The 25,702-nt window shown below is 45.3% G+C and overlaps 2 protein-coding genes and 2 pseudogenes across 3 annotated transcripts in view; 2 read left to right on the forward strand and 2 right to left on the reverse strand.

Moving 5' to 3' along the window:
* LOC130887265 (splicing factor U2AF 65 kDa subunit-like) overlaps window positions 1-24,764 on the forward strand; it is a 37,258-nt gene extending 12,494 nt beyond the window's left edge. Inside the window, exon 2 of one of the 2 annotated variants that reach the window (XM_057789581.1) lies at window positions 23,607-24,764. In XM_057789581.1, the coding sequence (XP_057645564.1) occupies window positions 23,661-24,764 (1,104 nt within the window). In that variant the 5' untranslated portion in view covers window positions 23,607-23,660. Of the gene's footprint in view, window positions 1-23,342 lie in introns of those variants that run through there. The other variant, XM_057789580.1, reaches the window with a different exon arrangement.
* Window positions 139-881, reverse strand: LOC130887227 (splicing factor U2AF 65 kDa subunit-like; annotated as a pseudogene).
* LOC130887266 (transcription initiation factor TFIID subunit 10-like) lies at window positions 1,052-1,717 on the reverse strand. The gene has a single exon (XM_057789582.1). It carries the CDS (start codon window positions 1,715-1,717, stop codon window positions 1,052-1,054), a length of 666 nt encoding a protein of 221 aa, XP_057645565.1.
* Window positions 15,647-16,142, forward strand: LOC130887268 (transcription elongation factor A protein-like 8; annotated as a pseudogene).
* Window positions 24,765-25,702: the final 938 nt, after the last annotated feature.

Consider the following 25,702-nt stretch of genomic DNA (forward strand, 5'->3'; position numbering starts at 1 on the left):
GTCTGCAGGGTCCTTAAGCCTCCATGGTGCTATTAAAGAAGGGCTTTTGTACCAGCGATTGGAGGTCCATGTGTTGGTCTGTCTCTGCCTGTGTTTCCTCAGCCTCGAGCCCCTTGCCCGAATCTGGCGAACTGGATTCTAGCGCAAAGAGTGCAGATGGGTGTTCTCTGACATGCCAAGCAGTGGCTGATAGTCATGAGGCCTTCGAATCTTCTGTGACTGGCCCTGGAAGATGATGCCATCCAGGGCCATGGCCTGGGTCGATTCATCCACTGAGCAGAACTCCAAAAAGGCAAAATTCTTGGCTGTGCAGATAAATCAAGACAAGACTGGGTTGCCAGGGGACTGAGTCAATCCACCCAAGCGAATCTGTGCATTGAAGAAGTCCATCATGGCTTCTTCAGTGATGCCAAATGAAATGTTGCCATATAGAGGCGTCTGGCCTGTCTGGTCATCTGGCTGCCAACAACAGGCACGGGCGTTGGGGTCAGAGCCAGACCATCAGGAGTCACCGTGGGAAGAAAGGCAGTGGCTGGAATCTGACCCACAGCTTGCATGGCCTTGTACTGCATTGGGGTGATGTGCTCAAAGCCAGGTGGTGGCACGTCCCAGTATTTATGCACCTTCTTCTTCTCATGGCGAGGGGAACGAATCAATCCACAGTGCCCCTCTTTAGCGCCTCTGGTCAAAGGTTTGCTTCGCCTTAGTCTGACTCATGAGACCCTGCACTGGTCCCGGTTATGCAGATCTCGGCTCCGGCACCTGTGCTTCCGGTCCCAGCTTCTAGAGTGGCTGCGGCTACTCTTCCGATGCAGGTTCTCCTTGTCCCGTTCTTATTTATTCTTGTTGAGCTTCAGCTCGAACTCGTCAACTTCCCACATGCTTACGCGGCCACGTGGGGCCCTGTCCAACTCTCCCCTCACCTTGCCACCTGCCCCAGGTAAAGTTAGTTGTTGTTGTTGTTGTTGCTGTTTTTCCACAATGAAGTTTATTATGAAAACAGGCTGTTGTGGGGACAGAGGGAAAGACAAATACACCTGGGTTAGGTGGTTCAGGTGAAGTAGTGCGGCTTCTTCACATTGATGCCATGGTCACTGAGGGCTGGGGTCAAGTCCTCCATCGTTAGGGTGTACTTGCGGTCCTTGCTCTTGCTCCGGGAGCTGCCAGAGGCTGTGCCCTTCATTTTGCAGTGCTGTAGGGCATCATTAGCAATATCTGAGATGAATTTCTGGGCAGCTAGTGAGATGAGCCGGATTATGCGTGGGTCTGAAGCTTCAAAGCCAGCACGGTTCAGGTAATAACCAGTCACTGCATCTGGGATCGTAGGGGTGTAATCCTCCAGCTGCATCAAGAAGTCCACCGGTGGCGTGCTGGACACTATGGGCTTCACTTCTCTGTTGGGCGCGCTCGGCAGGGCGTAAACCCCCTTAGACATTGCCCCTTCAGGGGGAGCCACGCCGCCCACTACCACCAAGGACAGCTGGCGGAGCTCCTCAGGCTCCCTGGCTCGCGCCACTATGGGGCCCATGGCCATAGTGGCAACTCCAGCCCCGGGTCCCCCTGTCATCCCCGCGGGGCTGGCCTTGCTCTCCGTGGCTATGCTGGTGGGCAGCTTGGCAGGAGCAGACAACTGAGGCGCCGGATCCGGATGCGAAACACAGGCGGCACAGGCCAGCAGCGCTGCCTCGGGGTCCGGACCCAAGACACTGCAGCTCATGGGGCTGGTGGGAGAGGCCACGAACCCCCAGGTAAAGTTTTTAAAAGTATAAAAGAAAGAAAGAGAGTAGTTGGGTGTGTAACACCCGATTTGTGTTACACCCTCGGTACAGTTCGCGGGCCACTGTACCTTCTGCAGGTCAGGCAAGGGCCTGGAGATTGAAAGAACACACAAAGAGCCCTAGGTCATTCGAAGGAGATCAGCAGAATGCCATTTATTCAACCTTGGGGAAATCCTTATATACCTAGCTGCTGCATTAGGATTTCCACCCACGCAGGTGGGAAATTACCATACCAAGGGTGGAGTCAAAGCCCTGCAGCTAATCTCCAGGTGGGGCAGAATGCTTTAGTTAGCTGACCAGACACAAACAGAATGCTTTAGTTAGCTGACCAGAAACTGTCCTCAAGATGCACCCCAGGAACCAGGGTACACACCTTTAATCGCAACACTTGCAAGGCAGAGAGGCAGAGGTAGATTGATCTCTGTGACTTCAAGGTGTGGTAGTAGCATACACCTTTAATCCCAATGCCTGGGAGGCAGAGACAGACTCATCTCTGTGAGATCAAGTTGTGGTTGCACACACCTTTAAGCCTAGCACTGGGGAGGCAGAGACTGGTGCTTCTCCCTCTGTGAGTTCAAGGACAGCCTGGTATACAGAGTTATTCCAGATATACAGAGAACCTGTCTCAAAAAGTAAAAGTAAAAATAAAAATAAACGTAATAGAGGTTAAAATAAAGCTGCATAAAGATGGAAAATACACAGAGAATCTTGATACTGTATGCTATTATGCTCTCTTTGAACTGCTTGAATGCTGAGGAAGGAGCAACAGCTGCTAAAAGACTTTTGTTTATAAATGCTGCTGAACTAACCCAAGATAGGTATTTTGAAAATACCTTGGCTTGAAAACTGAAGGTAAAAGGTATGTTACTTTGGAGAAGAGATTTTGCTTTTGTTTCCACAGAAAATGAGAGGCTGTGGATTCATTCTGAGTTAAGAAAAATCCAGTTTGCTCAAGGAAGACCACCTGAGAAGGCTCCGGTAGGAACAGATGGCCCAGATGTCTGAGGTCTACATCCAGAACAGATTCAAGACTGCTGCCTGAGATGATCAAGACTCACAGGATACTCCAGTCAGGACATGATTATAACTCTAAATTTTCTTTAGGTCCCCATAAGATTATCAGTGCCCTCAAACAGCAGGATGTAGCCTGGAAAGCTACGCCCACTTTCCCGAAAAAAATGAACTATGAATGTTTTCTTTTGTTTATAAAAGTAAGAGGAGGAAGTGGTGCAGGAGAATTGTCTGTATTCTGTCAATCCCCACAGCTGGCCCTCATGTTACAGACACCTGTCGTTCTCTTGAGCCTCCTGGTGAGTCCCAATGAAGTGGAAAGCACTATGTGAATGTTGGTAAGAAACCCCCTTGTATTGACCAGTGAGCCAAGCTAGTTCTTTGTAGTAGATGGGGTTGGCGGGGAGTAGGGTTGGGTACTGCCATCCTAGGGTCATATAGAGGCAGATCACAGTTTATTGGGGCCGCTGTTGCTGTTTGCATTCTTTTTTTTTTTTTTACTTTTTTATTGAAAAAATATTTCTACCTCCTCCACGCCTCCCATTTCCCTCTCCCTCCTCCCTCCCCTCTCCCCTTCCCACACTCCTCTTCTCCTCCCTCTCCAGCCCCAAGAGCAGTCAGGGTTCCCTGCCCTATGGAAAGTCCAAGGTCCTCCCCACTCCATCCAGGTCTAGGAAGGTGAACATCCAAACTGTCTAGGCTCCCACAAAGCCAGAACCTGAAGTAGGATTAAAACCTCATGACATTGTCTTTGGCCTCTCATCAGCTCTCATTGTCCGCCATGTTCAGAGAGTCCGGTTTTATCCCATGCTTTTTCAGTCACAGTCCAGCTGGCATTGGTGAGCTCGCAATAGATCAGACCCACTGTCTCAGTGGGTGGGTACACCCCTCGTGGTCCTGCCTTCTTTGCTCATGTTCTCCCTCCTTCTGCTCCTAGTTAGGACCTTGGGAGCTCAGTCCGGTGCTCCAGTGTGGGCCTCTGTCTCTATCTCCATCCATCGCTAGATAAAGGTTCTATGGTGATATGCAAGATATTCATCAGTATGGCTATAGGATAGGGTCATTTCAGGTTCCCTATACTCAGCTGCCCAAGGAAATAAATGGGGACATTGCCCTGGCACCTGGTAGCCACTCCAGGTTCAAGTCTCTTGCCAACCCTTAGGTGGCTCCCTTAACTAAGATATGTGCTTCCCTGCTCACCTATCCAATCTTCCTTTATCTCCAATCATCCCATTTCCCCAAGATCCCCCCATCCTCTCCTTAGCACTTTTCTCTCCCCATCTCCCCTTCCCCCCATCTCCCCCCACCACCAAGATTCCAATTTTTTGCACGGCAATCTTGTCTACTTCCCACAGCCAGGAGGATAACTATATGTTTTTCCTTGGGCTCACCCTCTTATTTAGCTTCTTTAGGATCACAAATTATAGACTCAGTGGCCCCTATCCACGGCTAGAAACCAATTATGAGTGAGTACATCCCATGATCTTCTTTTTGGGTCTGGGTTACCTCACTCAGGATAGTATTTTCTATTTCCATCCATTTGCATGCAAAATTCGAGAAGTCATTTTTTTTCGGCAGAGTAGTACTCTAATGTATATATATTCCACACTTTCTTCATCCATTCTTCCATTGAAGGAAATCTAGGTTGCTTCCAGGTTCTGGCTATTACAAATAATGCTGTTATGAACATAGTTGAACAAATGCTTTTGTCATATGATAGGGCCTCTCTTGGGTATATTCCCAAGAGTGGTATTGCTGGGTCCAGGGGTAGGTTGATCCCAAATTTCCTGTGAAACCGCCACACTGATTTCCAAAGTGGTTGCACAAGTTTGCATTCCCACCAGCAATGGATTATGGTACCCCTTTCTCCACAACCTCTCCAGCAAAGGCTATCCTTGGTGTTTTTGATTTTAGCCATTCTGACAGGTGTAAGATGATATCTCAAAGTTGTTTTGATTTGCATTTCTCTGATCGCTAAGGAGGTTGAGCATGACCTTAAGTGTCTTTTGGCCATTTGAACTTCTTCTGTTGAGAATTCTCTGTTCAAATCAGTGTCCCATTTTTTAATTGGGTTATTTAGCATTTTAAACTCTAGTTTCTTGAGTTCTTTATATATTTTGGAGATCAGACCTTTGTCTGTTGCGGGGTTGGTGAAGATCTTCTCCCAGTCAGTAGGCTGCCTTTTTGTCTTAGTGACAGTGTCCTTTGCTTTACAGAAGCTTCTCAGTTTCAGGAGGTCCCATTTATTCAATGTTGCCCTTAATGTCTGTGCTGTTGCGGTTATACATAGGAAGCGATCTCCTGTGCCCATGTGTTGTAGGGTACTTCCCATTTTCTCTTCTATCAGTTTCAGTGTGTTCAAATTGATATTGAGGTCTTTGATCCATTTGGACTTGATTTTTGTGCATGGTGATACATATGGGTCTATTTTCATTCTTCTACAGGTTGACATCCAGTTGTGCCATCACCATTTGTTGAAGATGCTTTCTTTCTTCCATTGTATACTTTTAGCTCCTTTATCGAAAATGAGGTGTTCATAGGTTTGTGGGTTAAAATCCGGGTGTTCTATACGATTCGATTGGAAGATTTCTCTGTTTTTAAGCCAGTACCGCGCTGTTTTCATTATTGTAGCTCAGTAATAGAGTTTGAAGTCAGGGATGGTAATGCCTCCAGAAGTTCCTTTATTGTATAAGATTGTTTTGGCTATCCTGGGTTTTTTGTTTATCTATATAAAGTTGATTATTGTTCTCTCAGGATCTGTGAAGAATTTTGATGGGACATTGATGGGGATTGCATTGAATCTATAGATTGCCTTTGGTAGAATTGCCATTTTTACTATGTTGATCCTCCCAATCCAAGAGCAGGGGAGATTCCTCCATTTTCTGGTATCCTCTTCAATTTCTTTCTTCAATGCCTTAAAGTTCTTGTCAAATAGATCTTTCACTTCCTTGGTTAGAGTTACCCCAAGATATTTTATGCTGTTTGTGGCTATCGTGAAAGGTGATGATTCTCTTATTTCCCTCTCTGCTTCCATATTCTTTGTGTTTAAGAGGGTGACTTATTTTTTGGAGTTGATCTTGTATCCTGCCACATTGCTAAAGGTGTTTATCAGCTGTAGGAGTTCTTTGGTGGAGTTTTCGGGGTCACTTATGTACACTACCATATCATCTGCAAATAATGCAAGTTTAACTTCTTCCTTTCCAATTCGAATCCCCTTGATCCCCTTATGTTGTCTTATTGCTATTGCTAAAACTTCAAGGACTATATTGAAGAGGTATGGAGAGAGTGGACAGCCTTGGCGTGTTCCTGATTATAGTGGGATGGCTTTAAGTTTCTCTCCATTTAATTTGATGTTAGCTGTTGGCTTGCTGTAAATAGCTTTAATTATATTTAGGTATGACCCTTGTATCCCTAATCTCTCCAAGACTTTTATCATAAAGGGATGTTGAATTTTGTCAAATGCTTTTTCACCATCTAATGAAACGATCATATGGTTTTTTTTCTTTCAGTTTATTTATATGATGGATTACATTGATAGATTTGCGTATGTTGAACCAGCCCTGCATCTCTGGTATGAAGCCTACTTGATCATAATGGATAATTTTTCTAATGTGTTCTTGGATTCGGTTTGCCAGTATTTTGTTGAGGATTTTTGCGTCGATGTTCATGAGTGAGATTGGCCTGTAATTCTCTTTCTTGGTTGAGTCTTTGTGTGGTTTTGGTATCAGAGTTACTGTAGCTTCATAAAAGGAATTGGCAATGACTCCTCTATTTCTATATTGTGAAATACATTAAGGAGTATAGGTATTAGGTCTTCTTGGAAGTTCTGGTAGAATTCCGCATTGAAACCATCTGGTCCGGGACTTTTTTTGAATGGGAGGTTTTTGATAATAGCTTCTAATTCTTCGCGACTAACAGGTCTATTTAGGTTGTTCACCTGGTCCTGGTTTAACTTTGATATATGGTATTTATCTAAAAAAGTGTCCATTTCTTTTACATTTTCCAGTTTTGTGGCATACAGGCTTTTGTAGTAAGATCTAATGATTCTCTGAATTCCCTCTGTGTCTGTGCTTATGTCCCCCTTTTCATTTCTGATCTTATTAATTTGCAAATTCTCTCTCTGCCGTTTGATTAGTTTGGATAGGGGTTTATCAATCTTGTTCATTTTCTTCAGGAACCAGCTTTTGTTTCATTGATTCTTTCAATTGTTTTCTGTGTTTCTATATTGTTGATTTCAGCCCTCAGTTTGATTATTTTGTCTTCTACTCCTCCTAGGTGAGTCTGCTTCTTTTTTCTAGAGCTTTCAGGTGGGCTGTTAAGTCTCCAATGTGTGCTTTCTCTGTTTTCTTTAAGTGGGCACTTAGTGCTGTGAACTTTCTCTCAGGACTGCTTTCATAGTGTCTCATAAGTTTGAGTATGTTGTTTCTTTATTTTCATTGAATTCAAGGAAGACTTTAATTTCTTTCTTTATTTCTTCCTTAATCCAGGTATGGTTCAGTAGTTGACTGTTCAGTTTCCATGAGTTTGTAAGCTTTCTGGGAGTAGCATTGTTGTTGAATTCTAGCTTTAATCCATGGTGATCTGATAAGATACATTTGGTTACTAATATTTTTTTTGTAACTCTGGATGTTTGCTTTGTTACCGAGTATGTGTTCAATTTTCAAGAAGGTTCCATGAGCTGCAGAGAAGAAGGTATATTCTCTTCTATTTGGGTGGAATATTCTATAGATGTCTGTTAAGTCCATTTGATTCATTACCTCCATTAATTCTCTTATTTCTCTGTTAGGTTTCTGTCTAATTGACCTGTCCATTGGTGAGAGAGGAGTGTTGAAGTCTCCTACTATTACTGTGTGTGGTTTGATGTCTGGGTTGAGTTTTAGCAATGTTTCTTTTACGTACGTGGGTGCTTTTATATTAGGAGCATAGATATTCAGGATTGAGACTTCATCCTGATGAACTATTCCTGTTATGAGTAGAAAATGTCCCTCTCCATCTCTTCTGATTGATTTTAGTTTGAAGTCAACTTTGTTAGAAATTAGTATGGCCACACCTGCTTGTTTCTTAGGTCCATTTGCTTGATAAGCCTTATCCCAGCCCTTTACTCTGAATAGGTGCCTGTCTTTGTGGTTGAGGTGTGTTTCTTGTAAACAGCAGAATGTTGGGTCCTGTTTTCGTATCCAATCTCTTAGCCTGTGCCTTTTTATAGGTGAGTTGAGTCCATTGATATTAAGTGATATTAACGACCAGTGGTTGTTAACTCCGGTCACTTTTTTAGTAGTAGAGTTTGTGTGTTTCCCTTCTTTGAGTTGTGCTGGTGAAGGGTCTCTAGATGTCTGAGTTATTGTGCTCATTGTTGGACTCCTTGGTTCGTGATTTTTCTTCTATTACTTTCTGTAAGGCTGGATTTGTGGCTACATATGGTTTAAATTTGTTTTTATCCTGGAAAATTTTGTTTTCTCCATTTATAGTGAATGAAAGCTTGGCTGGGTATAATAGTCTGGGCTTGCATCCACGGACTCTTAGTTTCTGCAATGCATCTATCCAGGACCTTCTGGCTTTCTTGGTTTCCATAGAGAGGGCAGGTGTAAGTCTGATAGGTTTACCTTCATAAGTAACTTGGCCTTTTTCCTTTGCAGCTCTTAATATTCTTTCTTTATTCTGTATGCTTTGTGTTTTGATTATTATATGGCAAGGGGATGTTTTTTTTTGATCCAGCCTATTTGGTGTTCTGTATGCTTCTTTTTGCGTCGATGTTCATGAGTGAGATTGGCCTGTAATTCTCTTTCTTGGTTGAGTCTTTGTGTTGTTTTGGTATCAGAGTTACTGTAGCTTCATAAAAGGAATTGGCAATGACTCCTCTTTTTCTATATTGTGAAATACATTAAGGAGTATAGGTATTAGGTCTTCTTGGAAGTTCTGGTAGAATTCCGCATTGAAACCATCTGGTCCGGGACTTTTTTTGAATGGGAGGTTTTTGATAACAGCTTCTAATTCTTCGTGACTAACAGGTCTATTTAGGTTGTTCACCTGGTCCTGGTTTAACTTTGATATATGGTATTTATCTAAAAAAGTGTCCATTTCTTTTACATTTTCCAGTTTTGTGGCATACAGGCTTTTGTAGTAAGATCTAATGATTCTCTGAATTCCCTCTGTGTCTGTGCTTATGTCCCCCTTTTCATTTCTGATCTTATTAATTTGCAAATTCTCTCTCTGCCGTTTGATTAGTTTGGATAGGGTTTTATCAATCTTGTTCATTTTCTTCAGGAACCAGCTTTTGTTTCATTGATTCTTTCAATTGTTTTCTGTGTTTCTATTCTGTTGATTTCAGCCCTCAGTTTGATTATTTTGTCTTCTACTCCTCCTAGGTGAGTCTGCTTCTTTTTTCTAGAGCTTTCAGGTGGGCTGTTAAGTCTCCAATGTGTGCTTTCTCTGTTTTCTTTAAGTGGGCACTTAGTGCTGTGAACTTTCCTTTCAGGACTGCTTTCATAGTGTCCCATAAGTTTGAGTATGTTGTTTCTTTATTTTCATTGAATTCAAGGAAGACTTTAATTTCTTTCTTTATTTCTTCCTTAATCCAGGTATGGTTCAGTAGTTGACTGTTCAGTTTCCATGAGTTTGTAAGCTTTCTGGGAGTAGCATTGTTGTTGAATTCTAGCTTTAATCCATGGTGATCTGATAAGATACATTTGGTTACTAATATTTTTTTTGTAACTCTGGATGTTTGCTTTGTTACCGAGTATGTGTTCAATTTTCAAGAAGGTTCCATGAGCTGCAGAGAAGAAGGTATATTCTCTTCTATTTGAGTGGAATATTCTATAGATGTCTGTTAAGTCCATTTGATTCATTACCTCCATTAATTCTCTTATTTCTCTGTTAGGTTTCTGTCTAATTGACCTGTCCATTGGTGAGAGAGGAGTGTTGAAGTCTCCTACTATTACTGTGTGTGGTTTGATGTCTGGGTTGAGTTTTAGCAATGTTTCTTTTACGTACGTGGGTGCTTTTATATTAGGAGCATAGATATTCAGGATTGAGACTTCATCCTGATGAACTATTCCTGTTATGAGTAGAAAATGTCCCTCTCCATCTCTTCTGATTGATTTTAGTTTGAAGTCAACTTTGTTAGAAATTAGTTTGGCCACACCTGCTTGTTTCTTAGGTCCATTTGCTTGATAAGCCTTATCCCAGCCCTTTACTCTGAATAGGTGCCTGTCTTTGTGGTTGAGGTGTGTTTCTTGTAAACAGCAGAATGTTGGGTCCTGTTTTCGTATCCAATCTCTTAGCCTGTGCCTTTTTATAGGTGAGTTGAGTCCATTGATATTAAGTGATATTAACGACCAGTGGTTGTTAACTCCGGTCACTTTTTTAGTAGTAGAGTTTGTGTGTTTCCCTTCTTTGAGTTGTGCTGGTGAAGGGTCTCTAGATGTCTGAGTTATTGTGCTCATTGTTGGACTCCTTGGTTCGTGATTTTTCTTCTATTACTTTCTGTAAGGCTGGATTTGTGGCTACATATGGTTTAAATTTGTTTTTATCCTGGAAAATTTTGTTTTCTCCATTTATAGTGAATGAAAGCTTGGCTGGGTATAATAGTCTGGGCTTGCATCCACGGTCTCTTAGTTTCTGCAATGCATCTATCCAGGACCTTCTGGCTTTCTTGGTTTCCATAGAGAGGGCAGGTGTAAGTCTGATAGGTTTACCTTTATAAGTAACTTGGCCTTTTCACTTTGCAGCTCTTAATATTCTTTCTATATTCTGAATGCTTTGTGTTTTGATTATTATATGGCGAGGGGATTTTTTTTTTGATCCAGCCTATTTGGTGTTCTATATGCTTCTTGAACCTTCATAGGTATATCTTTTTTTAGGTTGGGAAAGTTTTCTTCTATAATTTTATTAAATATATTTTCTGGACCGTTGAGCTGTGCTTCTTCCCCTTCTTCTACTCTTATTATTCTTAGGTTTGGTCTTTTTATTGTGTCCCATATTTTCTGAATGTTTTGTGATGAGAGATTGTTGGCCTTGCTGTTTTCTTTGATCAGCGTGTTTATTTTCTCTATGGTATCTTCGGAATCTGAGATTCTTTCAAAACAATAGAACAGTGACTCTTCAAAACAATAGAACAGTGTCTCGGTCTCCCTCCCTCCCTCCCTCACTCCCTCCCTCCTCCCACTCTTCCCTTCACATGGAAATGGAAGATGCCAACATAGTTTTTCTTGAAATTCTGGCCCCTGGGCACCACAGGGAACAGCTGTTTGGGATATGCAGTAAGGGCGCCAATGGCAGCCAGCAGCCTGCAGTCCCCTTAAAGGCAGACAGGAGGGGTTGATCCTTGAATAGCCCAGTGAGCACATTTTCAGTTCAGTCTGGGGAGCCACTAATCAGGGAATCATTTGTGGTTTGGGGATACTTGGGGAGGCTGCATAGCACCCTGCTTTCCTATCTGTTGAACATATCCAATAACCCTTCTGTATGATTCCTTGTGAATGGGCTGGGGAAGCAGTCAAAGGCCCAAGAGGTCTCCCTAGAAAACTTCTGCCATCTCATCTCAGCTTTTAGCTGGCGAAGGATAAAAGCTTTCTAAGTTTCTTGGTCCCCAACTTGGTCTACAAAGTGAGCCCTTGTCTCTGAAAACCAGCCAAGAGCTGGAGAGATGGCTCAGCAGTTAGGAGTACTTCCTGCTCTTTCAGACGGCTTGGGTTCAGTGCAGCACCCACATCAGATCCTTTGCAACCACCTGTAACTCTAGCTGCAGGGGACCTGACAGCGCCCTCTCCTGGCCTCTACAGGCACTGCACTCAAATGCACAAACCCATGCACAAAACACCTATACATAATTAAAAAGAAAAATTGCAAGTCCCTCCAAAATGCAGACAACCAACCAAAAAAAGATGCCTCGCAACTGGAAAGAAGTCTCAGGAGTTAAGAGCACTTGCTGCTCTACCATGAGCACCAGAGTGCAGGTCCCAGCATCCACATCAGCTATCTAACACCCTGTATTCCCACCCCAAGGAATTGTAATACTCTTTTCTGGACACTGAGGGCATCAGACACACATCTGTGCCTACTCTGACACACATCTGTGCAAACTCTGACCCACACACACACACATCAATAATTAAAATAAAAGTTTAAATCAAAAATTGAAAAAATGTCTATCCCATCGCCCACACTCTACTGGAAAATCTGGGCTCTGTCCATATGGCACCATGAGCCCTGAAGCTAGCTGAGCATGGAGCACAGTGCTCCTGTGGAAGCATGGGAGCATGGTGCCATGAATCAGTCGCCCACTGCCATCTGTCCCCTTGGGTCGGCCCTCAGTGACAGGCCAGGTAAAAGGTGGTGCTGTGTGGGCTCCAGGGTCTGGGAAGTTTCTGTCATGGTTGGTAGCCTCTGGGACTTGGAGGGAGGCTGCAGTCCGGAGGGAATGGTAAAGACTCCACAATCATCAACATAAGGGAGCTACAAAGGAGACACTGATCTTCTCCTCCTGTACCCAGCAACCCTCAGGCCCATTGAGCCACAGAGACGATTGTGGTCCTAGGGCTCTTTGGCCTCTTGCTATACTTATTTCTGCCATTTTCCCTGCCACAAATATGAAATAGAGTGGCCCTGGCTCCTGCCCTGGGCCTGAAAGGGTGCGAGATTATGAGGGAGGACTACCTCAGGGAGGAGGAGATAACCTGGTGCCTGGAGTAGTGTCATGTGACTCTATTGCCCAGTTATTGATGGCCCAGACCAAAGAAGTCCTACCCCCTGTGACAGGTGAGAAAGTTTTGAGCTTTGTCTGAAAGACAAAAGACGGGGTCTCCTCTAGCCACGCTACCCTGAACTCACTGCATTGCTGGGAGTGACCTTAAATTTCTCACCCCCCTTTACTGTTTTTGTTTTTGTTGCAAGGTCACTAAGCTCTTGGCTAGCCTAGAACTCACTTTGTAGACCAGCCTGACCTTGAAATCATGAGTAATCCTCTTGCCTCCTCTGGATTTTGTGATTCCAGGTATATGCCACCATACTCAGTTTATTACTTTATTGAAATAAGTTTTTCATTTTTCTTTTATGCGCATTGGTGATTTCTTTGCCTGTGTGTATGACTGTAAGAGGTTGTCAGATCTTGCAACTCTTGGCGGTTGTGAACTGCCACGTGGGTGCTGGGAATTGAACCTGGGTCCTCTGGAAGAGCAGTCAGTGCTCTTTTTCAATTTTTATTATTTAATTTTTATTGTTCTTAGTTTTGTTTGTTTGTTTTGTTTTTGACACTATGGAACAGCCCTAGCTACATAGTGAGACCTTGTCTCAATAAATAAAATTTAAAAACCATGAACAAAACAAATAAACGTAAAGTGCCTGTGTTTACTCTTCGGCTACCATGGAGCCCCACAGAGCTTCTGGGAAGGGGCTCAGGGTGCACTGAGATCTCATGCACAGAGGGCAGTATCTCAGCTGTGGAGCACTGGACCCAGCCACACCTTCAGAGGAACAGAGTCCCACAGTGCAGCTTACGTCAGCTGGAACCACCAGGCCTAGTTTGACAACTAAAAATAATTGTCTGTGTGAGAATGTGTGCACCTGTGGTGGTCTTGGGGCGGTTGCTGGGGTGGGGTGGGGTACATTCCTGTGCACATGGTGGTCGGCAGGGGGTGCTGAATTCCTTGGAGCTGGAGCTGAGAACTTGGCTGTTGGGGTTTGAACTCTGGACTTCACTATTTTGTAGCAAGTGCTCTTAACTGCTGGGCTGTCTCTTCACGTGCCTCCAGTTGCTAAGCCTTGGGTAATACATTATGCAGCAACAAATATCTACTAACTGTATCATCCCAACTCACTCCCAAACCAGACCACAGTAGGTACAGAAGGGCCCTAGAGAACACAAGCAACCCACTCTTCCAGGATTGAGAGCCATTCCATAGCCCCCTCTCCCACCCCAACCTTTTTTTGGGGGGTGGCCCACTTTCCCGATGGGGGCCAGCCCCTCGTTTTCCACTCACCGAGAACCCCATTGGCCTTGAGACAGCTACTTTTTATAGAAGCCTCCGTTCCCTTTTCAATATAAATGGGCTCTGTTCGATAAAAAAAAAAGTAAAAGACAAGTAACCCAATTTAAAGCTGTACTGAAGCTGGGTGGGTGGGAATAGCAGGTGTTTGGACGGTGGGAACAGGAGAGTTAGAAGCTGACCATCTTCGCTTATATAGGTTTTATCCTTTTAATACTCTTGTGGGTGGTTTGTTGTGTCGCAAACTAGAGTCATTAGGGAGGAAGGAACTCTGAGGAGGATTCTCAATTAGTGATCAAGGGGGAGGGTCCACTTCACAGTGAGTGGTGCCATCCCAGGGTTGATTTGGCTTACACTTCCACATCTCTGTTCATCCCTGAAGCAAGTCAAGACAGGAACTCAAACAGCAGGATCCTGGAGGCAGGAGCTGATGCAGAGACTGAGGAGGAGAGCTGCTTACTGGCTTGCTTCCCATGGTTTGGTCCATCTGCTTTCTTATGGAACCCAGGGCCACCAGACCAGGGATGGTATCACTCACTGTAAGCAGGACCCTCCCCCTTGATCACTAATTGAGAAACCTCCTCAGAATTCCTTCCTTCCTAATGACTCTAGTTTGAGTCAGTTTGACATATAAAACCACCCAGAATAGTATTAAAAAGATAAAACCTCTGTAAGCATAGACGGTCAGCTTCTGAATCTCCTATTCCCACCACCCAAACTGTTGCTATTCCCACCCACCCAGCTTCAGTACCACTTTAAATTGGGTTACTTGACTTTATTTTTTAATCGAACAGAGCCCATTTATATTGAAAAGGGAACAGTGCCTTCTATAAAAAGGAACGGGCTCAAGGCCAAGGGTGTGGGCCAACACCAAAATGCCCACAATTACAAGAATCAAATCTTTGAGGAGCTCTGAGCGGCATGTCTAAGGAAGGGGGAACTGTTTGAGCACCATGTTTACCCTGCTGTATCCAAGTCTATAGGCTCCAAGGATCTCGGTCAAAATGCTAAAAAGATGCAGAACATCTCCTGGCAGCGGCCCAAGGTGGGCACTGGGAAGCAGGGAGGTCCCTGGCACTAGGTCCCAATGCCATCAGAGCTAAGGCAGTTCTGATCATGCTATTGCCAAGCCTCCTAGTTTAATCCTGGGCTAGCACCCAAGCCTGTCTCTCAGAACCAGGCTGTGGTCAGATAGCTCAGCACCTCCTACTGCTCACTAGAACTCAGAGGTGCATGGGAGGTAGGGAGGGGGCCCTTCATCCCTTAACATTCTTATTCCTTCACCATAGGATATCACGAATTCATCATTAATTCATCACTAATGAGCTCTCTCACATAGACTTCTGCCAACGCGTTCTCAGTGAGTGGAAAACAAGAGGCTGGCCTCCATCGGGAAAGTGGGACCCCCAAAAATAATGATTGTTGTGAGGGACTGGTCTGTGGAATGACTCTCAATCCTGGAAGTCTGGGTTGCTTGTGTTCTCTAGGGCCCTTCTGTACCTACTGTGGTCTGGTTTGGGAGTGAGTTGGGATGATACAATTAGTAGATATTTGTTGCTGCATAATGTATTACCCAAGGTTTAGCAACTGGAGGCACGTGAAGAGACAGCCCAGCAGTTAAGAGCACTTGCTACAAAATAGTGAAGTCCGGAGTTCAGACCCCAACAGCCAAGTTCTCCGCTTCAGCTCCAAGGAATTCAGCACCCCATAATGGCCACTATGTGCACAGGAATGTACCCCACCCCACCCCGGTCACTGGCCCCAAGCCACCAGAGTTGCACACATTCTCAGACAGACAATGTTTTTTAGTCGTCAAACTAGGCATGGTGGTTCATAGCTACAATTTTAGCACCAAGATAAAAAGGGCAGAGTAGCAGCTCAGTCCTGCAAGAGAAGAGTATCCCAGCGCTTTCCAGGACTCTTGTCTTTGGGGCGCGACATAAATCAAGGTGCAAGAAGAGAGGCAAATCTTCAGGTACCTACAGGGTTAATTTATTCAAAAAAAGAAATACTCAACATGCAAAAGTCTTGTGACAAGTGTGAAGGAACACCCCAGAATACACCAAAGGCAGATGAAGGCCATCCTTCAGAAGACTGCCCTCAGCAGGCAAGAGGAAATCTTCTGGCTTCTGGAGAAAGTGTGGGGGAGGATGCAGATGGAAGTCTTAGAGCAGAGCCTGCTGAACCCAGCCCTGAACCCTAAGAGGACACTCCCACAAGGCATCTGAACCCTGATGAAGTGATAAGAGGAGTGGATGAGTTGGAAAGGCTTAGGGAAGAGATAAGAAGAGTAAGAAACAAGTTTGTGATGATGCATTGGAAACAAAGACATTCCCGAAGCCCTCTGTATCCTGTGTGCTTCAGGCCTTGAAATCTTTTTTTTCTCTGATGTTGAAATCTGGCTGCTGCTTTCTTTCTCTTAGCGTTTTCTGATGTATCTTTGAACTTCATTTTACTTTTAATTACCTGGCGGTATTTTAGATAGTTTTGGTGTTACCAGCATCTCATTGGATTTTAGGATTTTGACCCATTTTCCACGTTTATTTTTCAGTTGGAAAGTTTCACCCTTATGCATGGAAATGTGTTCATTCCATATTATACAATTTAAAAGCAGCATATATAGTATCAACTCGCATATATAGGTAAATTCCTAATTATGTGTGTACATGTATAATTATACGTATCAAAAAACTTAACAGTGCTTTTTTGTGTGTTGTGTTTTAATTTTGCCTTTTGCTTGTGTGTATTTTTTAATGAATATGTGTCTCACAAAGAACTGCAGATTTTTTAATAAGTGGGAGTTAATTAAAATTAATTTGTAACCAGCTTGTAGAGGCAATAAAGGCACTAAACTCTTGATGAAGAACTATTAAAAAAATGTAAACCTGGAATTACCTCTAGATTTCTTAGCCAGAGGAATAAAACTGGCAATCATAGATAAAAAAATAAAATAAAATAAAAAGGACAAAAGAAGCAAAAGTTCAAGGACAACCTGAGGCCATGTGAGACTGTCCCAAACAAAACAACCAGCAAGAAATTCTCACCTCCCAGGTTCTGTTGGAGAGCCTCAGAAGTGGAGGGGCAGGGCTAACCCAGTGTCTCATGAGGTTGCAGCTGACATCAGCTGTACTCTGGGACCCTGTTCGTCTCATGGCGTGGCTGAATCCAGTGCTACACACTGTTGAGATACTGCCTTCTGTGCATGAGATCTAGGTGTAGCCTGAGCCCCTTCCCAGAAGCTCTGTGGGGCTTCTTGGTAGTCCAACGGTAAACACAGGCACTTTACGTTTATTTGTTTTGTTCAAGGTTTTTAAATTTTATTTATTGAGACGAGGTCTCCCTATGTAGCTAGGGCTATTCCACAGAGAAACCCTGTCTCAAAAACAAAACAAACAAAACTAATAACGGTAATAAATAGATAATAAAAATTGAAAAAGAGCACTGACTGTTCCTCCAGAGGACTCAGTTTCAATTCCCAGAACCCACGTGTCAGTTCACAACTGGCAAGAGTTCCAAAATCAGACACCCTCACACAGTCATACACAAAGGCAGAGAAGCAGCGATGCGCATAAAAGAGAAACGAATAAATTATTTCAATTAAGAAAAAAACTGGATATGGTGGCATGTCCCTGTAATCCCAAAATCTAGAAGAGGCAAGAGGATTACTCATGAATTTAAGTTCAGGCTGGTCTACAATGTGATTTCTAGGCTAGCCAAAGGCCTAGTGACCGAGCAACAACAACAACAACAACAAAAGGGGATGAAAAATTTAAGGTCACTGCCAACAATCCAATGAGTTCAGGGTAGGTGGTAGGACTTCTTTGGTCTGGGCCATCAATAACAGGGCAATAGAGTGACATGACACTACTCCAGGTACCAGATTATCTCCTCCTCCCTGAGGTAGTCCTCCCTCACAATCTCGCACCCTTTCAGGCCCAGGGCAGGACCCTGGGCCACTCTAATTCATATTTGTGGCAGGGAAAATGGCAGAAATAAGTATAGCAAGAGGCCAAAGAGCCCTAGGACCACAATCGTCTCTGTGGCTCAGTGGGCCCGAGTGATGCTGGGTACAAGAGGAGGAGATCAGTGTCTCCTTTGTAGCTCCCTTGTGTTGATGACTGTGGAGTCTTTACCATTCCCTCCAGACTGCAGCCTCCCTCCAAAGCCCAGAGGCTACCAACCATCACAGAAACTTCCCAGAACCTGGAGTCCACATAGCACCAACAGTTACCTGGCCTGTCACTGAGGGCCAATCCCAGGGGACAGATGGCAGTGGGTGACTGATGCATGGCACCATGCTCCCATGCTTCCACAGGGGCACTGTGCTCCATGCTCAGCTAGCTCCAGGGCTCATGGTGGCATATGGACAGAGCCCAGCTTTTCCAGTAGCATGTGGGCGATGGGATAGACATTTTTTTCATTTTTACATTTAAACTTTTATTTTAATTATTGATGTATGTGTATGTGTCAGAATTTGCACAGATGTGTGTAAGAGTATTCACAGATGTGTGTCTGATGCCCTCAGCATCTGGAAAAAGATATTACAATCCATTGGGGTTGGAATTACAGGTGTTAATAAGATAGCTGATGTGGATGCTCGGACCTGCATTCTGGTGCGCACGGTAGAGCAGCAAGTGCTCTTAACTCCTGAGATGTTTTCCAGTTGCGAGGCATCTTTTCTTGATTGGTTGATTGGAATTTGGGGGGATTTTGCAATTTTTCTTTTTAATTTTGTATAGTTGTTTCTGTGCATGGGTTTGTGCATTTGAGTGCAGTGCCTGTAGAGGCCAGGAGAGGGCGCTGTCAGGTCCCCTGCAGCTAGAGTTACAGGTGGTTGCAAAGGATCTGATGTGGGTGCTGCACTGAACCTAAGCCCTCTGAAAGAGCAGGAAGTACTCCTAACTGCTGAGCCATCTCTCCAGCTCTTGGCAGGTTTTCAGAGACAAGGGCTCTCTTTGTAGACCAGGTTGGTGGCCAAGGAACTTAGAAAGCTTTTATCCTTCACCACCTAAATACTGAGATGAGATGACAGAAGTTTTCTAGGGAGACCTCTTGGGCCTTTGACCGCTTCTCCAGCCCGTTCACAAGGAATCATACAGAAGGGTTATTGGATATGTTCAACAGATAGGAAAGCAGGGTGCTATGCAGCCTCCCTACGTTCCCCCAAACCACAAATGATACCCTGATTTGTGGCTCCTCAGACTGAACTACAAATGTCCTCACTGTTTCAGAACCCAAGCTCTGCCTCAGTTTTTCCATTTGGCCCCTTACCCAACACACCTCAGTAAAAGGCAGAGCTATCTCTGCTGGGGAGATCTGGGGGATGCTCCCCTGACTGGGATCTGGGGCCTCTACACACGTGGGGCTATTCAAGGATCAACCCCTCCTGTCTGCCTTTAAGGGGACTGCAGGCTGCTAGCTGCCATTGGCACCCTTATTACATGTCCCAAACTGCTGTTCTATGTGATGTCCAGGGGCAGAATGTCAAGGAAAACTATGCCAGCATCTTCCATTTTCAGGTGAAGGGAAGGGAGGGAAGAGGGAGGAAGGGAGGGTGAGATGGAGGGAGACTGAGTCACTGTTCTATTGTTTTGAAGAGATACCATGACCACGGAAACTGTTATAGAAGAAAGGCTTTAGCTGGGGCTGACTTACAGCTTCAGAGGTTAGTCCATTGCCACCAAGGCAGGGAGCGTTGGCAGCACAAAGGCAAGTATGCCACTGAAGCTAGAGCTGAGAGCTACAATCCTGACCCACAGGCAGTAGGAAGAGAGAACTACTGGGCCTGGCTTGGGCTTTTGAAACCTCAGAGCCCACTCCCAGTGAGACACTTCCTCCAGCAAGGCCACACCTCCCTGTGCTTCAAATCTTTTCAAATACTTGCACTCCCTGGTGATGAACAGGCAAATATATGAGCCTATGGGGGTCATTCTAATTCAAACCAACAGAGAAAGATAGAGGAGAGAGAGAGAGATCATGTATGCACTTACTTGGATTCTCAAATATAGCACTAATTGAAATAGCTTTCTCACAATATTTAGAGAAATACCCACTCATGAAAGAAATCATGTCAGCTAAGTTTTTCAAAGTGCTAAAGAAAATAATTAATTGTTTGTGGTTCTCTCCCCATTCCCATTTTTGTGTGTGAGCACACTCATGAGCACACACACATTTGAACCCACATGCATGCACATTCTCAGGAACACACATGGTTATCATGACACTGAAAATCTCCACCATGTATTTTGTATGACCTGACCCTTTAGCTGATCCAGGAACAATTCTGAATGTCATAGAATAGGGAGAGGATTTTAAGATCTGAAAGCTCAACCTCCAGATGTCTTTTATCAAGACAGGCCCTTAGTCTAAATGAAGGTGGGGTTTTCTTTTCTCTTTTCTTGTTCATTGACTGATTTATCCTAATTTTATATGCATTAGCTGGAAATTGAACCGTGCTCCCCAGAAGAACAGTCAGCACTCTTAAGCACTGAGCCAAATCTCTAGCCCCATGGGTAGGGTTTTCTTGTCACTGGTGCAATACCTGGGTTTGGTTACTTCGAGAAATTTGGGGGCTTTTGTTATCTTTCCTTCACGTATTCCAAGGGCCTTGGTCAAGGTGCCTTCAGTGCACTTATCCCAAACCTGATGACCTGAGTTTGATCCCTGAAACTCAGAAGGTGGTAGGAAAGAAATAACATAACACCCCCTACCCCACCCCCGCCACACACACACACCAGTTTTTTACAAAAATCGTAATGTATGTTCTCGGAAAGGCCACCAGGAGACGCTCTGGGGATAAAGTTCACCTGTATGCAAAGAAATGTCCCCTTGCCACCCACATCTTTGGCAGTTCGGGCAGTGGATGAATGTGGTGGTGGACGACCGACTGCCCACTAAGAATAACAAGCTGTTGTTCATGCATGGTGCCCAGCGCCAGGAATTCTGGAGCACCCTGCTGGAGAAGGCATATGGCAAGTCAGTTAACGGGACTAGGAACCGGACTGGACTTCAGAAGCCTGGCCAAGGGCCATGGCACACTGGCTGAACCAGGGGAGGAGACAGGCATGTCTCACTTCCCTCACCACTCTGCCTGACTGTTCCCTCCAGTTCACATCTCCAGCCTGGCACTTAATAGCACACTGTCTGCTTGCAGGTTAAATGGACCCTATTAGGCGTGGCGGCGGCGGGCGGGGGGTCACTATGGAGGTTTTCAAAGACTTCACAGGTGGCGTGGCCCAGAGCATTCGGCTCTGGAAGCCCCCTCACAACATGCTATGGCTCCTCAGAGAAGCGCTGGAGATGTCTTCCCTGATGGGCTGTTCCATCAAGAAAACCGAGCTGGGCCTTGGCCCAGGACTTCTGCACCTGTTGTGGCACCTCCACCCTATCCCAAAACTCTTTCCCCAAACATTTTCTCACTCACTACCCGTTTGCTCAACAAATTCTATCTGCCTCTGGTCTAGTGTCTGTCCCCACCTGGCATACCCTCTGCTTTGTTGTTACTTTCTCCTTAGCATTTTCTGACCCAGAGAGAAGGGTAGAGATTCCAGGAGGGCAGTGACCTTTACCTGATTCATTCCCCACAGACCCTGGGCCTTTGGACGATACCTAACATGCAATAAGCACTCAACAAATATTTATTCAAATCAATGTACCCAGAATACTTCCATATAACAGCAGTTATATGGTGGGGCGGGTATTGCAAACAAGGAGGAGGAGAGGAAGATAAACTGAGCCCCCTCGAAGCTTGCACACAAACATTTGTGGCAACACTCATAATAGTGAAAACAGCAACCCAGTTGTCGTTCTGCGGGTCGATCACAGTCATTATCTGGATGAAAAAAACCAATTGTTGCACACTCCCGAATACAAACAGCAACAGCGGCCCCAATAAACTGTGATCTGCCTCTATATGACCTCAGGATGGCAGCACCCCAACCCACTCCCCACCACCCCCACCCCCTACAAAGAACTAGCTTGGCTCACTGGTCAATACAAGGGGGTTTCTTACCAGCCTTCACACAGTGCTTTCCACTTGACTGGGACTCACCAGGAGGCTCAAGAGAATGACAGGTGTCTGTAACATGAGGGCCAGCTGTGGGGATTTCCATCCCACCCTGTACCTCAGAACCGGCAAGCCCCAAAGAAAATTACACAGAGGTCTCCATAAGATTATAAACTGATTGGCCCATTAACTCAGGCTTTTTATCACCCTCATATCACGTATATTAACCCATTGTTCTTATCTATGCTAGCCAAATGACTCAGTACCTTTTCTAGCTGGGCAGCTCCCATGTTGCTTCTTCGGTGATCTGGGCTGCCCTGTGAGGAATGGGCTTCCTCCTTCCTAGCATTCTCCTCTTCTACTCGTATCTGGTTTACCAACCTATACTTCCAGCCTGGCCAACCAGTGTTTATTTAAAACGCGTTTGACAGAATACAGACAATTCTCCCGCACCACTTCCCCCTCTTTTTATAAACAAAGGAAAACATTCTTAGTTCATTTTTTGGGGGAAAGTGGGTGTAGTTTTTCAGGCTACTTCCTGCTGATTGGGGGCCGCTGATAATCTAATGGGGACCTAAAGAAAATTTAGAGTTATAGTCAAGTCCTGACTGAAATATCCTGTGAGTCCTGATCATCTCAGTAGCAGTCTTGAATCTGTTCTGGATGTAGACCTCAGACATCTGGGCTATCTCTTCCTCCTGGAGATTTTTCAGGTGTTCTTGCTTGATCAAACTGGATTTTTTGTGTGTGTGTGTGTGTTATTTTTCGAGACAGGGTTTTTCCGTGGCTTTTGGTTCCTGTCCTGGAACTAGCTCTTCTAGACCAGGCTGGCCTCAAACTCCCAGAGATCCTCCTGCCTCTGTCTCCCGAGTGCGGGGATTAAAGGCGTGGGCCACCACCACCCTGCTCAAACTGAATTTTTTTTTTAACTCAGAATGAATCCACAGCCTCTCATTTTCTGTGGAAACAAAAGCAAAATCTCTTCTCCAAATTAACATAATTTTTGACTTCTGTTTTGAAGGCAAATATTTTCACAGTATCTATCTTGGGTTACGAGGCAGCATTTATAAACAAAAGTCTTTTAGCAGCTGTTGCTCCTTCCTAGGCATTCAAACAAATCAAACAGAGCTTAATAGCATACAGTATCAAGATTCTCTGTATTTTCCATGTTTATGCGTCTTTCTTTTAACCTCTATTTCTCTTATTTTTACTTTTCTTTTTTGAGACAGGCTCTCTGTACATCTTTGTCCTGGAATAACTGTGTAGATCAGGCTGTCCTTGAATTCACAGAGAACCACCAGTCTCTGGCTCCCCAGTGCTAGGATTAAAGGTGTGTGCTACCACAACTTGAACTCACAGAGATCAGTCTGTCTCTGCCTCCCAGGCATAGGGATTAAAGGTGCACGCTAGCACACCTTGAAGTCACAGAGATCAATCTACCTCTGCCTTGCAAGTTTTGGGATTAAAGGTGTGTACCGCCACACCCAACTACTCTCTTTCTTTTAAAAGGGGCAGGCAGCACACAGTGAGGCAAAGCTGCACAGGACCCTATGCAGACGCATAAGCATGCTGGACTTGGACGAGTTCCAGCTGAAGCTCAACGAGAACAAACAACAACGGGACAAGGAGAACCACCATTGGAAGTGTAGCCACAGCCGTTCTAGAACCCGGGACCAGAAGCACAGGAACCGGAGCCGAGATCATCTTAACCAGGATGAGCACAGTGCCTACCGAGACAGACGAAGGCAAAGCAAACCTTTGACCAGAGGCGATAAAGAGGAGCATGGTGGATTGATTCATCCCCCTCACCATGAGAAGAAGAAGAAGAAGAAGGTGCGTAAATACTGGGACGTGCCACCACCTGGCTTTGAGCACATCACCCCAATGCAGTACAAGGCCATGCAAGCTGCGGGTCAGATTCCAGCCACTGCCCTTCTCCCCACTATGACTCCTGATGGTCTGGCTGTGATCCCAACGCCCGTGCCTGTTGTTGGGAGTCAGATGACCAGACAGGCCAGACGCCTCTACGTGGGCAGCATTCCATTTGGCATCACTGAGGAAGCTATGATGGACTTCTTCAATGCCCAGATGTGCTTCTGCGGATTGACTCAGGCCCCTGGCAACCCAGTCTTGGCTGTGCAGATCAATCAAGACAAGAATTTTGCCTTTTTGGAGTTCCGCTCAGTGGATGAAACGACCCAGGCCATGGCCTTGGATGGCATCATCTTCCAGGGCCAGTCACTGAAGATTCGAAGGCCTCATGACTATCAGCCACTGCCTGGCATGTCAGAGAACCCCTCTGTTTATGTGCCTGGCATTGTATCCAGTGTAGTTCCAGACTCTGCGCACAAACTGTTCATCGGGGGCTTGTCCAACTACCTGAATGATGACCAGGTGAAAGAACTGCTGACATCCTTTGGGCCTCTGAAGGCCTTCAACTTGGTCAAGGATAGTGCCACAGGGCTCTCCAAGGGTTATGCCTTCTGTGAGTACGTGGACATCAGCGTCACAGATCAGGCCATTGCGGGGCTGCATGGGATGCAACTAGGGGACAAGAAGCTGCTTGTCCAGAGGGCGAGTGTGGGAGCCAAGAATGCCACGCTGAGTACCATCAATCAGACAACTGTAACCCTTCAAGTGCCCGGCCTGATGGGCTCTCAGGTGCAGATGGGCGGTCACCCGACTGAGGTCCTCTGCCTCATGAACATGGTGCTGCCTGAAGAGCTGTTGGACGATGAGGAGTACGAGGAGATTGTGGAGGACGTGCGAGATGAGTGCAGCAAATACGGGCTGGTCAAGTCCATCGAGATTCCCCGGCCCGTGGACGGCGTCGAGGTGCCTGGCTGTGGAAAGATCTTTGTGGAGTTCACCTCTGTGTTAGACTGCCAGAAAGCCATGCAGGGCCTAACTGGCCGCCAGTTCGCCAACAGAGTGGTGGTCACAAAATACTGTGACCCTGACTCTTACCACTGCCGGGACTTCTGGTAGAGGTGGCTGGGAGAGGGTAGGGGGAGGGCTGGCTGGGGACTTTCCCCCCACCTTTCCCCCCCTCCTTTCTCCCCTCTGAAGATGATGGATGGGCAGAGGAGTGACAGCCGAATGACAGACGGCAGCAACTGGAATGGCAGCAATTATGGGGGTGGGGGGTTCGGGGGGCTAGGGCAGGAAGGGGACTGGGCAAGTGCACACAGGCCCACATAGACACACGCACCCACACAGACACAGAGGGAAGGGGCTGGGATGAGGACTGTGTGCACAGCCAGGCAGGTAGGACCCCCACAGCCCCGTCCCAAACAGCTTCTTATCCCTTGACACCTTTTTCCTCGGCCTTTTCCCACATGGTAGGAACATAGCGTGTTTATATTTTATGGCCAAACTATTTTGAATTTTCTTGTCTGGCCCTCAGTGCCCTGCCCTCTCCCTTTGCGGACCACAGCTCCCGTCCTCTGGCTTTTGGTCCTTCCAGTTCTCCATCCTGGTTTCTTTTTTTTTTTTTTTATTCTTTTTTACTTAAAATTTCCAACTGCTCCCCGTTTCCCATTTCCCTCCCCCAACTCCCACATATTGCCCCCTCCCCCCGCTCCTGGTTTCTTAAGTAGTTGATTCTTTAGCCTTTTCCTGACCCCCAACCCATTGTCTCTGTCCTGCTCTTCTTCTCTGTGGCAGTTTTATATTTGCTAATAAGAATTTGCTCATTAAACATTTTGTTGTATATAAGAAAAAATTAACCTTTAGCCTGCATATATTTTTAACACATTGTAAACCATTTAGAGGTTTTCTTCATCTTTGAATCTCTCTATCTGACTACATGAGTCTTTTTGGAGAGGATTAAAGCCGTGACGTAGAAGGCTGAATTCAGCCCATTCCTTAGCGAGGCCTACCTGGGCCTGCCTATCTTCAGCTTCTATATTAAGTGTACACACTGC

Source organism: Chionomys nivalis, chromosome 15 (genome assembly GCF_950005125.1).
Source record: "Chionomys nivalis chromosome 15, mChiNiv1.1, whole genome shotgun sequence".
In the NCBI taxonomy this organism is placed as follows: domain Eukaryota; kingdom Metazoa; phylum Chordata; class Mammalia; order Rodentia; family Cricetidae; genus Chionomys; species Chionomys nivalis.

Coding starts and splice junctions, on each gene's coding strand:
- LOC130887266 (XM_057789582.1), bottom strand. CDS start 1,717: ATGAGCTGCAGTGTCTTGGGTCCGGACCCCGAGGCAGCGCTGCTGGCC.